At 39.2% G+C, this 15012-nt stretch overlaps 1 protein-coding gene across 7 annotated transcripts in view; it reads left to right on the forward strand.

Annotated features, from left to right (window-relative positions):
- TTC17 (tetratricopeptide repeat domain 17) overlaps positions 1-15012 on the forward strand; it is a 153604-nt gene that overhangs the window by 93248 nt on the left and 45344 nt on the right. For 6 of the 7 annotated variants that reach the window (XR_014250250.1, XM_082410417.1, XM_082410419.1 and 3 more), the window contains 5 exons: positions 5237-5496; positions 5985-6138; positions 10907-11027; positions 12914-13073; positions 13998-14081. Coding sequence is in view for 6 of the 7 variants with exons in the window: in XM_082410417.1 (XP_082266543.1) it covers positions 5237-5496; positions 5985-6138; positions 10907-11027; positions 12914-13073; positions 13998-14081 (779 nt within the window). In the remaining variant the exon portion in view is untranslated. The other variant, XM_082410422.1, reaches the window with a different exon arrangement.

Below are 15012 nucleotides of genomic sequence, written 5' to 3' on the forward strand. Positions count from 1 at the left end.
GACTCTGCTCCCTAAAACTCTTCTTGAAACCTCTCTTCCAAGATTATTAATACTGCTTCTTATCAAACACAGTCACCTTTTTTAATCACCCTCTGATGGTCCCCTCCCTCTCAGTAGTGCTCCCAGCGCTGTCTGGCTTGTGCTTCTGCTCCGGGCATGGGCAGCTCAGTCTCGCCCTGGGTAGCCCATTCCAATTCTGACCATTCATAAGCCTTTCCTAATATTGAGCTAAAGTATGACTTCTCGTTTCTAGTCCTGCCCTCTGAGGCTAACAAAGTCTTCCCTCTCACTAATGTCACATTTCCTTAGATATTTGAAGATGAGTATTGTTCCTGTCTACCCACCCCCCATGTTTTTGCTTCTTTTAGCTAAATGTCCTCATTTTCTTCAATAACTTCTCTTTATTATAGTTTTTATACCCTTCAGCATCCTTGAAGTACTCACTCTGGAATTTTTTTTAATCTTTCTAGCAAAATATTTTTCAGGTCTGATTGTGTGTGTGTGTGTGTGTGTGTGTGTGTGTGTGTGTGTGCGCACAGTATATCAGCTACTCTTCCTACTATGGGGTCACTCTTGATTTCTTCAGACCTTCTTCATTTAACATGGTTTTGAGTACTTTCACCAAGTCACTTTTCTATGAATATGCTCCACTTTGAAAATCTCTTAAACTGTGGTGCCCAGACCATGAATTTCCAGGTGTGTCTGGAACGTTGCAAAGTTATAGTGGACTTCTTTTTTTTCTTCCTTTTTTTTCTTTCTTTATTCTCTCTGTTTTTTGTTTGTTGTTGTCTTTTTCTAAACAGAACTACATACGCTTCTCTCCATCTCTCAGCACTTCTCCTTGTCCCTGTGATTCTTGCCTTATTACCTCACAGACTCAGCCGTGAGTTTTCCCAGTACCCTGAGATAGGATTCATCAAAGTGAAAAAACGTGAACTCATACAAGCCTCACTGCGGGTGCTCAGTCTCTTCACTTCACAGTATTTATTCTCCTTTTTCCAGTTTGAAAATGGTACATGTTGAAGAAGATAAAGAAAAAATAAAGATATGGGTCTCAGTCTCTCTGTTGCCAGTTTTCATCATAGCATCTGCCCCACAAGCAGCAGTCTAATATTTACCTTTTCTTCCTACTTCAAGTATAACTTAAAACCTTCTGAGATCCCTCTGTAGTCCGGACCTCTCTCCAGACCTGAATTCTGTATTTCCAGCTGCTCATTGGACAGTGTCTGGAGATCTGTTCCTCCATCCATTCTAGCCTAGACCAGAGCTCCATGGGTTGTTATATCCTGAGCCCTCAGCATATTCTTAAGCACATAACAACAGGTGTTTAAATGAATTAATGAATAAGCGTCTGAAATCCCAACACTATCCTATTGTCCTCTGCCAATTCCATCATCTTTGTAAATAGCATTATGTTTTCATATTCACAGATTCTAAAATTTCACATAGTAAAAAAATCTTGACATCATCTTCGGATTTATTCTGTTTGCCATTATATCCATATAATTACCAAATTCTATGAATTTTTCTTCATTGAAATTTCTTCATACCTCTTTCCCTCTCTTTCTAAAATCTCCCCTTTACCCCCAGCCTGTCACCTTCTCTTTATATAACTCTTATAGAGATTGTTGAAGCACCTTTCTAATTGTCCTCTGTTCTGTCTGCCTTCTGTCCTCCACCCCCTAACTCCTAAATCACCAGCTGATTTACTAATCTAACCTTTATAAGTATTGCGGCTCTCATCTTGTTATTCTTTGCTTAACAAACTAGAAGCTCCCTTTACAATGAATCTTCTTCCTGACTTTCCCAGACACTCTCAGTGTCACCCACCTTCCCTAAATATCTTATTTGCTGATATACTCTGTATACGTTTTTTGTTCTAGTTAATTTAAAATTAGTAGTGCCTTCACATATACCTTCCTTATGCCTGTATCTGTATGTGTGTATATGGGTATGTGAGTATATACATACCTGCTTTTTTAGTTTCATCACTCGGGGAGTGCCCTCCCTGAACCTCTATTCTGTCTGAATCCTGCCTCAGGTAGTCTACTCTCCTGTGAGAAGCATTTTGTGACTACATTCAATTATGTTTTTCCTTTAGAAAAAAAATTTTAATGTAATTGTTCTCTCATTGTTTAATGTATTGATATATAGTTTTGTGTCTCCAGCTTGATTGTCTTTAATTCCTTGGGACCAGATTCCTTTTGCTTCCACCTGTATAGCATATAGCATGGAGATGGGCATGTAATAGGGTCTAAATAAATAAAGATTGGTTTATGTTTTCTCACTCGTAGCACATTTATGATCTCCCCATTCCTCACCTTTATTTGGTGGTGTTCTCTAAGAATTGCTATCACCCCGACCCCAGCAGCCTTGGAAAAGGCCGAATGGCTGCCAGCAGCAGCAGACCGCAGCAAGTTCCATAGTCTCTCAATTGAATACTGATTTTCATCAATGAAAGGCCCTTTCTCTAAGAACTTTTTGATAATGATATCTATTACCATATGGTAAGGGCACAGGGAAGTATCAACCTTTGGGACCTGGGCTTGCAGAACTCTTTGCAACTAAAAAACATGAATACTTTCTAGATAGTAGTAGTTACTGAATGGAAATAAGGCTTCCACACACAGCATCCCTATGCAGCTCTAACTACACACTGGGGAATTAGTTACCTGCTGTCTATCTTTGGCCAAAAGCCACTTTTCTTTAAACCCGTATTCTTGGCTATGGCCAAATCTATCAAAAATCCTCTTCTGTCTCAGGACCAGGTGCAAGGAACCCCACGGCCATAGGAGAAAGAAGGAGAAGAAGCTAAAATAACATGAGGAGTGCTTAGAGACAGCTCTGTTGCTACAAGTCAGTTGCCAGGCAATTCTAATTAAGTTCCTGTTTGGGATCTCTATAGCAATCCTTTTCAGCTGCTTTCCTGGATTAGCTACTGAGAAGTTTGTAAATGACGTAGTGTGCCAGCCACTATGCTGAAAACATGGTGCCTGCCTTTCTGTTGGCTTACCTTTCATCTGGGTTGACAGTACTTTAACAGATGACACTTTTTAGAGTTTAAAAAGTCTTGAATTTCCAGCAGGACAGGGCAAAAGGAGGAACAGCAGATCCTCAAGGATCTCACAAAGCAAAGTATTCCTGAGTTCCCATTAATTGATTCTACAGCTATTTGTGCCTGCTGTGTGCCAGGTGCAATGGTGGACATTTGGAATATAGTAGGCAACAAGATAGAAACTAAAAATAAAAACTCTTTGTCCACCCTACATTTATACTACTGGCCACATAATTTTGGCAAGTAACCAACCATTTTTACCTAAATACCCTAAAGAAAAAGACTTTACAAACCCCTATTTTATTTTATGCTTGTTTCAGAACATTAATGACAATATTAAGCAATAGAATCTAGCAGATTGGTTCAGAAAACCTAAAAGAAACTTACTTGAAAGGGCAGCAGTACATTTTGGAGTCACCTGTTAACAAACGGAAGAGCCCTATAGCTTCTTCAAGAGTGACAGGAGATTTCTTGCAGTACTCTCAGCCTGGCAACGACCTTCCCACATTCTGGAATAGAAAGTGGGATAGGAGATAGAGACGCCACCAGAGAGCTAAGGGTGACGCTGCAGACCTTCTGTGAGAGGGGCTCAAAGCTTTAAGTTGTTTTTAGCCATGGTAATCAGCCATCTTTCTTACCCCAAGCCTCCTCAGACTCTAAAACTATGCATTTCTAAAATGGGTTACTCACTATGGCTATAGGTCTGGTGATATGGTTATGAGATTCCTGACGTTGACCTTATTAATGCCACGTTCTAAATCACTGAACGAGCCAGAATTACCAATTGAAGATTATTGGGATAATGTAGACGGGCATTTTGTGAACAATCAACCCCAAGCTCTCAGGTTGTCCAGTGGGTACGTATTACAAGAGGAGGCATTCCATTTTGTTGTTTGTTTTTGTACCCTGTACACTTCCAGAAAGGATTGAAGATAACTTTCACAGAACACACAATATAAGATTTAGCCATTAATTCAAAATAGCAAAAGTTAAATAGTGAAGAATTTTTTTAAGAAAGGAGGGCATTCTATTAAGAAACTTAGACTAATTTTGCCTTAAGCTTTCTAGGTAAGCATAGAGAGGAACTTGTAAGGTTGTGTAACCTGCAGTGTATAATAATGGCAACATATTGACTTCTCAGGAGAGAGAATTTTTACTAGGCCATTGCACTGAGAAACATCCATGAGAGTCTTTATATAAGAAACATGAGCAACATAATAAATATCTTGATAACCATTTTAGAAAAAAATTACACTAGTATATTGCTATTTCTTATATTAGCCATTAGTGAAAATGGGAGCCTTCATGTGGAATTAGGATAATTTTCCACTAAACAAATCATTGTTCAGTTAAGGCAGACTGTACGGTCTGAACAGCTATGATATTTCATATGCTATTTGAATAAAGCTTGAAGAATCCTATATATATATTAAATAAATAATATTTCATAATAAACTTCATCTTTGCTATCTCTGTCTCATGTCTAGAGCAAGTTGGGTTTTTTTCCCCAAAAAATACGCATATAAAATAGCCATCTTCAGGACTTCCCTGGTGGCGCATTGGTTAAGAATCTGCCTGCCAATGCAGGGGACACGGGTGCGAGCCCTGGTCCGGGAAGATCCCACATGCTGCGGAGCAACTAAGCCCATGTGCCACAACTACTGAGCCTGCGCTCTAGAGCCCATGAGCCACAACTGCTGAGCCTGCTCACCACAACTACTGAAGCCTGCACGCCTAGAGCCCGTGCTCCGCAACAAGTGAAGCCACCTCAACGAGAAGCCCGCACACCACAATGAAGAGTAGCCCTCGCTCGCTGCAACTAGAGAAAGCCCACACACAGCAATGAAGACCCAACACAGCCCAAATAAATAAATAAATTTATTTATTTTTAAAATAATAAAAAAAATAAAATGGCCATCTTCGTGCTCACTAGTGACATAAGCTATGACATCCTGCCATCTAGCTGCTGTCATTGTGCTCAGCCAGGTTTTTTACAAAAGCTAGATGACAAGGATGATATTATATTATGAATTTTGAAGATGTTGAATGGTATTTTTATGAAGATGGACTATAGAAGTGCCTCTAAGCAGAGCCAAAACTTTTCTCAGAAAGCAAGGTTGGAGTCCCTCAAGTACTTGAATGATTGTAATTTTTAATAACATGCTGTAACTTGAATTGCAGGTACAGTGGTTGAGGAAAGCAATGGTTCTGATGAGATGGAGAATTCAGATGAAACAAAAATGTCAGAAGAGATATTAGCTTTGGTGGATGAATTTCAACAGGCATGGCCTCTGGAAGGCTTTGGGGGAGCACTAGAGATGAAAGGACGGCGTCTGGACTTACAGGGGATACGAGTACTGAAGAAAGGTCCCCAGGATGGAGTGGCCAGAAGCTCTTGCTATGGAGACTGCAGAAGTGAAGATGATGAAGCAACAGAGTGGGTAAGTGTTTGCTAACTCAATTCTTATCAAATTGTAGCCCAGGTCTTTGTGGGGGGGGGGGGTGGGAGGTGCTCCTAGTTCGCAAAGTGTAAGGGTTCTGTTGGGTGTGTGGCTCTACTTTACTCCACGCTCCAGTCAGCCTTCACATGGGAATTGTACTGCCAGAAGCATTTCATGTTACTTAGGTACTGCTGGCTCTTCCAGGAGGCAAAGGAAGTGGGATGGGTGTGAAACCACACTCAAAGCCTGCAGACTTGGGAACAACCCAGTTCAGACATCTTACTTTTCAGTTTCCTCTATACCCTTCAAGTCTAGGTTATTTTGTTTATTTCGCTAAACATTTTTCATCTAGACCTTTAAGAATTAAACTGAAGGAAAGAACTTAACCCTAGCACAAGACTGGTTATTCTTAAAGCCACCAATACCCACAGCCATGGACAGAAGTGATAATTGGTCTCATTTGTCCCTAACATGTTTTCGTTTCCCAGATCACATTCCAAGTCAAACGTGTAAAGAAACCCAAAGGAGATCATAAGAAAACTCCTGGGAAAAAGGTAGACTCGAATCAGGCAGAAAATGTACATCGTAACCAAGCAAACCTGGAGATCACTGGCCCAAAGGTGGCATCTCCTGGGCCACAAGGTAAATTTGAATATTTAATATGCCAGTTTCTTCTTTCAGATTTCACTGTCTCAGTTCTCACAAAGGGTGTGTTTGCAACTTGAAGTAGATCAGATGAGAACGTAATTGAACCAAGTGAGCAAGAAATCAGTCATCGATATAAAAAGTTTTGTTTGACCTATACTTGATTTTTTTTTTTTTACCATTGGCCATTTGACTTACAGTCTTACCATCTTGAACTTAAATATCCTATTAATTCTTAACAGTCTAGTTTAATATGTAAAACTGTGATTTTGAGACAGACTCCCTGGCTTCACACACCAGTTTTGCCATTTAGTTCTCTGTGCCTCATTTTCCTTATCTATAAAATGGCGATAACGGCATCTGTCTTATAGGGTGGTTGTGAGTATTACATGAGTTTATACATGCAAAGTGCTTTAAATGAACTGGGCACATAGGACTCAATAAGTATTGACTATTTAGTAACATTTTTGTATGTCAGATGTCTCTTTAAGTATTGGATAAATGCTCCCCAGAAAAAAAAAATGCATTTACATCAAAATTTGGCATGTACTTTCAGGGTTCATAGTTGTCCCGAAGTCTATCTTTGGACTCCAGGTTCAGGGCCATTGCCATGAGTCCAGTTGACCTTCTTTTCCAACAATGAAATAGTGGTGATAGAATTTCTTTTTTTAAAAAAAGTCTCCTTTTTTTTTTTTGTTTTTTTAAACATGGTGGCCCTGCAAGAGCTACATTTTTTTTTTTTAATTAATTTATTTATTTATTTTTGGCTGTGTTGGGTCTTCGTTTCTGTGCGAGGGCTTTCTCCAGTTGCGGTGAGCGGGGGCCACTCTTCATCGCGGTGCGCAGGCCTCTTACTGTCGCGGCCTCTCCCATTCCGGAGCACGGGCTCCAGACGCGCAGGCTCAGTAGTTGTGGTTCACGGGCTTAGTTGCTCCGCGGCATGTGGGATCTTCCCAGACCAGGGCTCGAACCCGTGTTTCCTGCATTGGCAGGCAGATTCTTAACCACTGCACCACCAGGGAAGCCCCAAAAGTCTCCTTTTTTAAAAGGATATTTTCACTGTCTTATACTTCAAAAATTCAAGGTAAGTTCATGAAAATGTGTCTTATTTAAGTTGTATTTACCAAAGCTGAAAACAAAGGACACATAATAAAAGGTAAAGAATGAGGTCAACTTGGCTAAATCCCAGAATGATCTGTGATTTGAGAAAAATACTAAGGACACCAAAAAGGATACTTTGTCATGACTAGAAAGTATGAAGTAGCTTTACTGTTTAAGAAAGATAGCGTGTGCTAACATGTTATGGAAAGAAAGCAGCACTTCCTCTAGTAGGTCCGTCTGCAGTAGCAAGGAAAAAGATATTGAAAATATAAAACATGATTATAGCAATGAAACTTCCAATGGATTAAGTAGTAAATGTAACAAAAACATAAAAGAGGAAAATTCAAATGGATATTTATATACTTTTAAGGTGAAAAAGGACTTTCTAAAGCAGAGAGAAAAAGAAAAAAAATAATTCTGGCATCAGAAAACACTACAAAATAGAAAGACAAAGGATTGAAACAAAGTATTTTTGCAGAATGTTTATATATATTTACAGAATATATGATAAGCAAAGGATATCAATATCATTTAAAGAGCACCTACAAATTGATAGAAAAAATACAGCATTTCAATAAAATATGTACAGAGTACATAGGCAGTTCACCAAATACACATACACACTCACACATATACACACACACACACATACAGCCACTAAACGTGATAAAATGTTCAGCCTCACTAGCAATCAAGGACGTGCAAACATAAAATGTGATATGCCATTTTTGCTTGTCAAATTATCTTTGTGTGATACACAGTGAGAGTTAATAAAATGAATTTTGGGATAGTTTGACTAGATGTATCAGAAAATTTTAAAATATGCCAACAGTTCTACTTCTAGTAATTTACCCTAAATAAATTATCTTACAAGTGTGAAAGATAGAAGTACAGAGATTGATCATCGTGCTGCTTATCATAATAAAATTTGAAAAATACCTAAATGATGATAGTTGCCTAAATAAATTACAGCATGTTCTTGCCATGTACTGTGCAGCCAAGATGTTTATAATTTAGTAAGTGAACAAACGCAGTTTATAGAATAGCATATATAGAGAATACTTCAGTTTTTGTAAAATAGTAAATATACTATATTTTGACTACATTTTTTTTTCACATTTCAGTATCTCTGAAATTGAGATCATCTTACAATTGATAGTATCTTAAATAATAATTGGCAACATTTTTCTTTCTTAAATCATGTAAAATAATGTGCACCTTACAGTTTATGACATCTTAGATTTGATGAAATATGCTAAAATAAGCACATAGAAACAAGTGTAGGAGAGAATACACTAAAATATCACAAATGATCATCTCTGGGTGCTGATAGGTCTGCAGGTGATTTTCTGTTTTCTTCTACATTCTTTTCCATTTTTTAAATATTTTATAATAAGCCTATATTACTTTAACAAACAAAAACTAAAAATTTCTTGTAAAAGTGAAAATTAAAGCTCAGGGTGGTTGAGATGATAGGAGAGCACTCAGACAATTTTAAATGGATTCAGGAAGGTGGGCCTGGGTAGGGCACTGAATATACTTGCAAATGAGATCATGGAACTAAAGTGTCACTGTCACTAAAGTGAAAAATTCTAAAGCAAGAGAAGACTGGAGAGGTTCAGTATCCCAAATAAGTATGGATTCTGTCCACTACCAAGTGATAAGGAGTTTGTGATAAATTCTGACAAAGTTCTAAAGCAAATTATTAAACCAGTACTCTGTGAGCCCATGGGGGAAGAGTAGGGATCATTAAGGACCATTGTAGATTTTCTAAGAATTAATAAAATTAATAATGCATAACTAATTTCATTTCCTACTTTGGTGAGGGCTAGTAGGCTGGAAGGCCAGGAAAGTGTCATAGACATAATGTAACTAGATTAAAGCAAAGCATTTAACAGAGTGTCTTATGATATCCTTGTGAACAAGGTGGAGAATGGTGCGCTCAAAGGCTCCCTAGTGCCTGCAGCATAAAGACCAAACTTTCTAGTGTGGTACACAAGACTGTTTACAACCCAGCCTTTCTCTCCTCTTCAGTACCATTCTCTGAACCAACCCTGCTCTTGTTTTACCTCCTTGTCTTTGCACATGCTGTTCCCTCTGCCTGGAGTGCCCTTCTGCCACCTCAGCGGTGCTAAAATGTCACTCATCTTTACCCTTCAAACTCCAATGCCATCTCTTCCTTGGTACCTTCAGGCAGCATTAGTTGCTCTCTCCTCTATGCAGCTGTTCTCTACCTTCACTCTAGCACTTAACCCTATTGTGTTCTAATAATTTGTTTGTTTACCTTCCTCAGTAGACTGTGAGCTCAAGGACAGGCCCTTTTATTATTCCTCTGTGTATCCCTAGTGTCTTAACACAGTTCCCAGTTTCTTATAACAGATGCTCAATAAACATTTTTCAAGTGAATTACTTAAACATAAAAGAAAAATAAGCTTTATTGTGAAACCTGTGGTTCAATTCTTTAACTTATTAACTTAAACAGGGTTCATTTGAAACTCTTCCAAACTGTTTTTTTCTGTTCTATTAAAATCTAAATCTAAAGCCCTGCCTGTGTCTTAAACATTTTCTATCGTTGGTAAATTCCTACAGTATAAAAAAGAGCTATACAGAACCAAAGTTTTCCTTCCTGTCCATTCCAGTCGAATTTCTTCAGAAGAATCCTTCCCAGATAGGACTTAATTCTGCTCTTTTCTTGGGGACTTGATTTAAGTAAAGGTCCTACACCCAAAAGGTAGTACCTTTGAAGGGTACCATAAACAGAACTTTAAAAGCCCAGTAAAGCTTTAAATAGCATGATTGGGAATGTGCACGTTAGAGTCAAACAGACCTAGATCTGAATCCCATTTGTGCCACCTAGTAGCCAGGTGACCCTGGGCAAGTCACTTGATTTCTCTGAGCCTCTTGTTTTCTCATCTGAGAAATGAGGATTAAAATCTGCCTCATGAGGTTACAGATATACCTGTATACAGATATACAGGACCTGAACACATGGTAAGTGCTCTGGAAATAAATGATAACCTTTCATTATCATCATTATTCTCTATCCTATTGCTTTTCTTTACAGCAGGGGTTCTCTACCAGGAGTGACTCTGCCCTCCCAGGGAACATTTGACAGTATCTGGAGACATTTTTGGTTGTTGTATATCAGGGAGGGTGCTGCTGACATCTATTGGGTAGAGGCCGGGGATGCTGCCAGACATCCTCCAGCGGGCAGGACGGCTCTCACAATGTCAATAGTACCAGCTTAAGAAACCCTGCGTTAGAGATACATGTTTCTCCTGACTTAGTTAGAGTTGTCTTTATAAAATCAAAATGCATTGATTTTGAATAGAAAGCAATAGAAAGGTAAAAATTAAGTTTGGTAAAATGTTAACATTGAAGAGTATTTTGACCCTTATCTCAGTCTTAAATCCAGTGAGGGGCACATTTATTTTTACTTCATCATCTGTCTTTGAAAACAAGGCTTTACTCAAAGATGACTGTTATTCCCATAGCTGTGAATGACAAGATTTTAGTTAGTTCTCTACGTGGTAGAAATTCTAGACTAGAAGAATGATTGGCACCTCCAATACACCAATCTGGATGAAGTAATCACCAGGGCCTAAGACACTATACCTTATGTTCCTTTGCAATCGTGTCGGTTGATGACATACTTTCCTTCCAGGAAAAAAGCGTGACTACCAGAGTCTGGGATGGCCCAGCCCGGACGAGTGCCTCAAACTCCGCTGGGTAGAGCTGACGGCCATCGTGAGTACCTGGCTTGCAGTTTCTTCAAAAAACATTGAGTGAGTATCTTAAACCTCTCCCTCCTTCAGGGCATTTGTGACCAGTGATCCCACTGGGCCCTAGCTAACCTCATGGCTGCCCTTCTTTGTCAACAGCTACTAGAAGAGTCGTACTCTCTAGGGTTGGTGGTTCAGAGGATACCACAGTTGGACTCAGCCCACTGTACTGAAACCGTCGATGTGCCCCCTTCTCAGTGCCTTCACCCATACTTTCTAAGCTATCTAGAAGTCACAGCTAACTTACTTAGTTTGAATTAAAGACTGGATCTCTTTCAATCAAAGCACAAAACCTCCCTGACATCGTGTGCTTACAAAGGGACCCAGAGCAAATCCAGATTTACAAGCATCTACCGGGACACAAGCGAGAAAGGTTGCCTCTCCTATAGCTGCTTTTTCCTCCCTGGATGCTCAGTCTCTTTTCTTGGCCCCTTGTCTACCTTTTAAGCATTGGAGTTCCCCAAGATTTACCACTAAGCCTTCTTATTTTACAGTCACTCCTAGTCAGACTGCTCTACTCCCACAACTTTTGAGTATTTTTCAAAACCACCTGCTTTTCTTCATCCCCGTTGCAGCCTCCTTAAACCAGAGCACCGTCATCTCCACTTAGATTCACTCAGTAGCCTCCTAGCTGGTCCTCTTGGTTTATTCATTCTTGTATCTCTTCAGTCCATTCTGTCCACAGTACTCAGCATTATTCCTCAAATATAAGTCAAATAATTCTTAAAATACTCTAATAACTTACAAATATCTCTATTTACAGTGGCCCACAGAGCCCTTCATGATTTGCTCCCTGCGTGTCTTTCCATCTTCAGCTCTGCCCTCTCCCCTCCCTCCCTTCACATGTGGTATCTCCTTTGCCTGTGCTGGTGTTCTCAGCACCTTCTCCCTTCCTGGTTAATTCATACTCCTCCTTCTGGTCTCCACTTAAATCTCTCTTCCGCAGGAAGTCCTTCATTAACCACCTCCTTCCTCCATCAGCATGGAGGAAATATATACCCTCCTGTAGTAAACTGACATTGCACTGTGTTTTCATCTTTTACAATTTATCACATCTGTAATAACTGACTATCACAAGATTCTGAGCATCATAACTGTGGGAACTGGGTATGTTTTGTTAATTATTATAACCCTGATATCTGACATGTAATAGGCTCTGAATAAATAATGAATGTTTGCATAATATGTGTTAAACTTTTTAAGTAGCTATAACAAAATTTGGCAGTGCCAATTTGCCACATCAGTATATATGATAGGGTATAACATTTAGCCTGTCTATAGCCGGAAAATGACCCCTTTGGAACCATGAAGGGAAGTACTTACATCTTATACATAGATACAGTGAATAGCTGGATCTGTATAACATTTACTGTCTTAAACTTTAGGTAACTTTTTCTGTGGGGACAAGTGTGCTTCTGTGCATAGAGGGAAAGTAAAAGATAGGAACCACCTGTGGGTATTTATCACTATCTGTACCCTGGAAAAAGAAGTCCTAGAAGAAAACCCACCTGGTTTAAAACCTCCCCAGTGAGAAAAAGTGGCCAAGCAGCAGTAAGGAAATCAGACGTCACGGGGCATAGAAAGGAGGCAGCTTGAGGAGACTGAGAAAATACTGAGTTCAAGACTCAGATCCCAACACTGCTGCTTTGACCCGGGGTACGATTTCTATTCATACATTCAACAGATGGTCATTACAAGGCACTGGAGTCCTTGTACCTGTAAAATGAGAGATCAGACTAAATAACTTCTGAAGTCTCTTGCATTGTGAGATTCTGTGGTTCCAGACAATTCTAATAATATGTTGAAGTTATGGTCAGCTGATTATTAATACTCTTTCTCCCCACCCACTCAATTTTTCCATGGCTAAGGTGGTCCTCTCCATTTTTCAGCATCACAGAACACATAGACTTTGCCACTCCAATACAGCAGCCAGCAATGGAACCTGTTTGCAATGGCAATCTCCCCACGAGCATGCACACCCTGGACCACTTGCAGGGGGTTTCCAACCGAGCCAGCCTACATTACACGGGCGAGAGCCAGTTAACAGAGGTGAGTGCTTGGCTTTATTCAGCCTCTCTGTAGTTTTTAGCCCCACAGTCATGGTGCAACTGATAGCAGAAAGCACAAGCAGCCAGGCCATATTTTTTTGCCTATTTTCAGATGGCTGTCATCTAGGTGGCTTTAGGCCAAGCCTAATTTCTTTCAGGCCCTGTGACTGAACTTATGCTTTTTTTTATGACCAGGAAATTTTAATTCTGATTTATTCCTCGAGGTGGGTAGCATTCTGCTTGCCATCAGACAGAGGCTCTTTGTGAGAAATATTTGGGACAGTTAATCCTCCTATTGACATTCTTAAGAAGGAAGGGAGAGAGGACAGACCCAGCATATACCTAGAAGAATAATTGGAAAACATGCCACAGTAGAGGCATATTAAATAAGTAGAGGATTTGTTAAATAAGTTTTGGTATAGATGTGAGATAGTATACAATAAGAGCCATTAAGAAAGATGTAGTAGAAATATATGTATTGGCATGAAGAAACTTTTAGAATATATTATGTGAAAATGTAGGTGATAGTTTACAGTGTGATCCCATAGTATACAGTCTGTGAGAGAAATAATATATGTGTACATAGAAAAATATCTGAAAGATACATAAGAGATATCAACAGTGGTTGTGTCTGGGTGACAGGATTACAAGTGCTTTTTATTTTCTTTATTTACTCTATATTCTATAATACTATAATGAATGTGTTTTACATGTCCATAATTTTTGTTAAGTGAGAGAAGGCTGAGGGGATGGTAAAATGGCCTTCAGTGTATCTTCCACAAAATGCTTTACCAACAGGACCACAGCAGGTACCCCAGAGAAGCAGTCTGCACCTGTGGTACAGTGCCCAACTCAGCATCAGCAGTGTCACCAGACCTCACCTCATTTTCACTCCTCTAATCGACCATCTTCCTCCCTATACCAGGTATTGCAAAATCTTGGCAAAGACCAATATCCACAACAGTCACTTGAACAAATTGGCACCCGAATTGCCAAAGTTTTGGAAAAGGTAAGTCACTCTGTAGGAAAGCTCTAAACTATTGCCCACTTTCTAACTTTTCCAGATTATTTGCCACTATGGGGCTCTAACCTCTTCTGTTAAGTTAGTTAATACTTGGTACCGAAGGGATGACATGAAATGTTTCAATCACTTTTCCATTACTTTTTCCATCAGTTGGTTAGTATTCTTTTTTGCTGCTTTGTTTACCTTCTGTGCTTAAACTTTACATGGTCAGTTTTCTCTTTTTTAGTCCAGCTTGGATATATTCAGGTGGTGCTACTGTGAACTATGGAATCTAGGTATGGGAAATAAGTCAGGTGTTCCTTTTTTGGTGATAAAGAATATTTGGTATTTTGGATGGTGGGTGGGAATCACATCTTGAAATATCTTTTTTCTTTGAAGTCATGAAAAATATTTGCACAACTATATTTTCATACAGCCTACAGAAAATATAATTAAGAGTCTCTAAGACTGTTCATCTGCCTCTGTGTGATATTTGTATAAAGAGGAAGTTTTTAAATTTTAATTATTTCATGGTTAAGAATCTCTCCACTTTATTATTATAATGATATTGAAGAGGTAACATAAAATAGTGATTAAAAGGGTCAACTCAACTTCTAGTAGGTAGGGATAGGATAATCGCATCAGTTTAAAAGAGAAGAAGTGGAAAGCACTCAGCAATCACTATTCCATGGGAATTCTGAAATTCATCTGGCCATATGTCACTGGTTCCCCCAATTCCAGGGTAGGATATATTCCTTTTAAATTAATTAATTAATTAATTGATTTGTTTATTTATTTTTTGCTGCATTGGGTCTTCGTTGCTGTGAGAGGTTTTCTCTAGTTGCGGCGAGTGGGGGCTACTCTTTGTTGCAGTGCGCGGGCGTCTCATTGCGGTGGCTTCTCTTGTTGCGGAGCATGGGCTCTAGACATGCGGGCT

The sequence above is a fragment of the Balaenoptera physalus genome (assembly GCF_965194825.1).
Source record: "Balaenoptera physalus genome assembly, chromosome: 10".
Taxonomy (NCBI): Eukaryota; Metazoa; Chordata; class Mammalia; order Artiodactyla; family Balaenopteridae; genus Balaenoptera; species Balaenoptera physalus.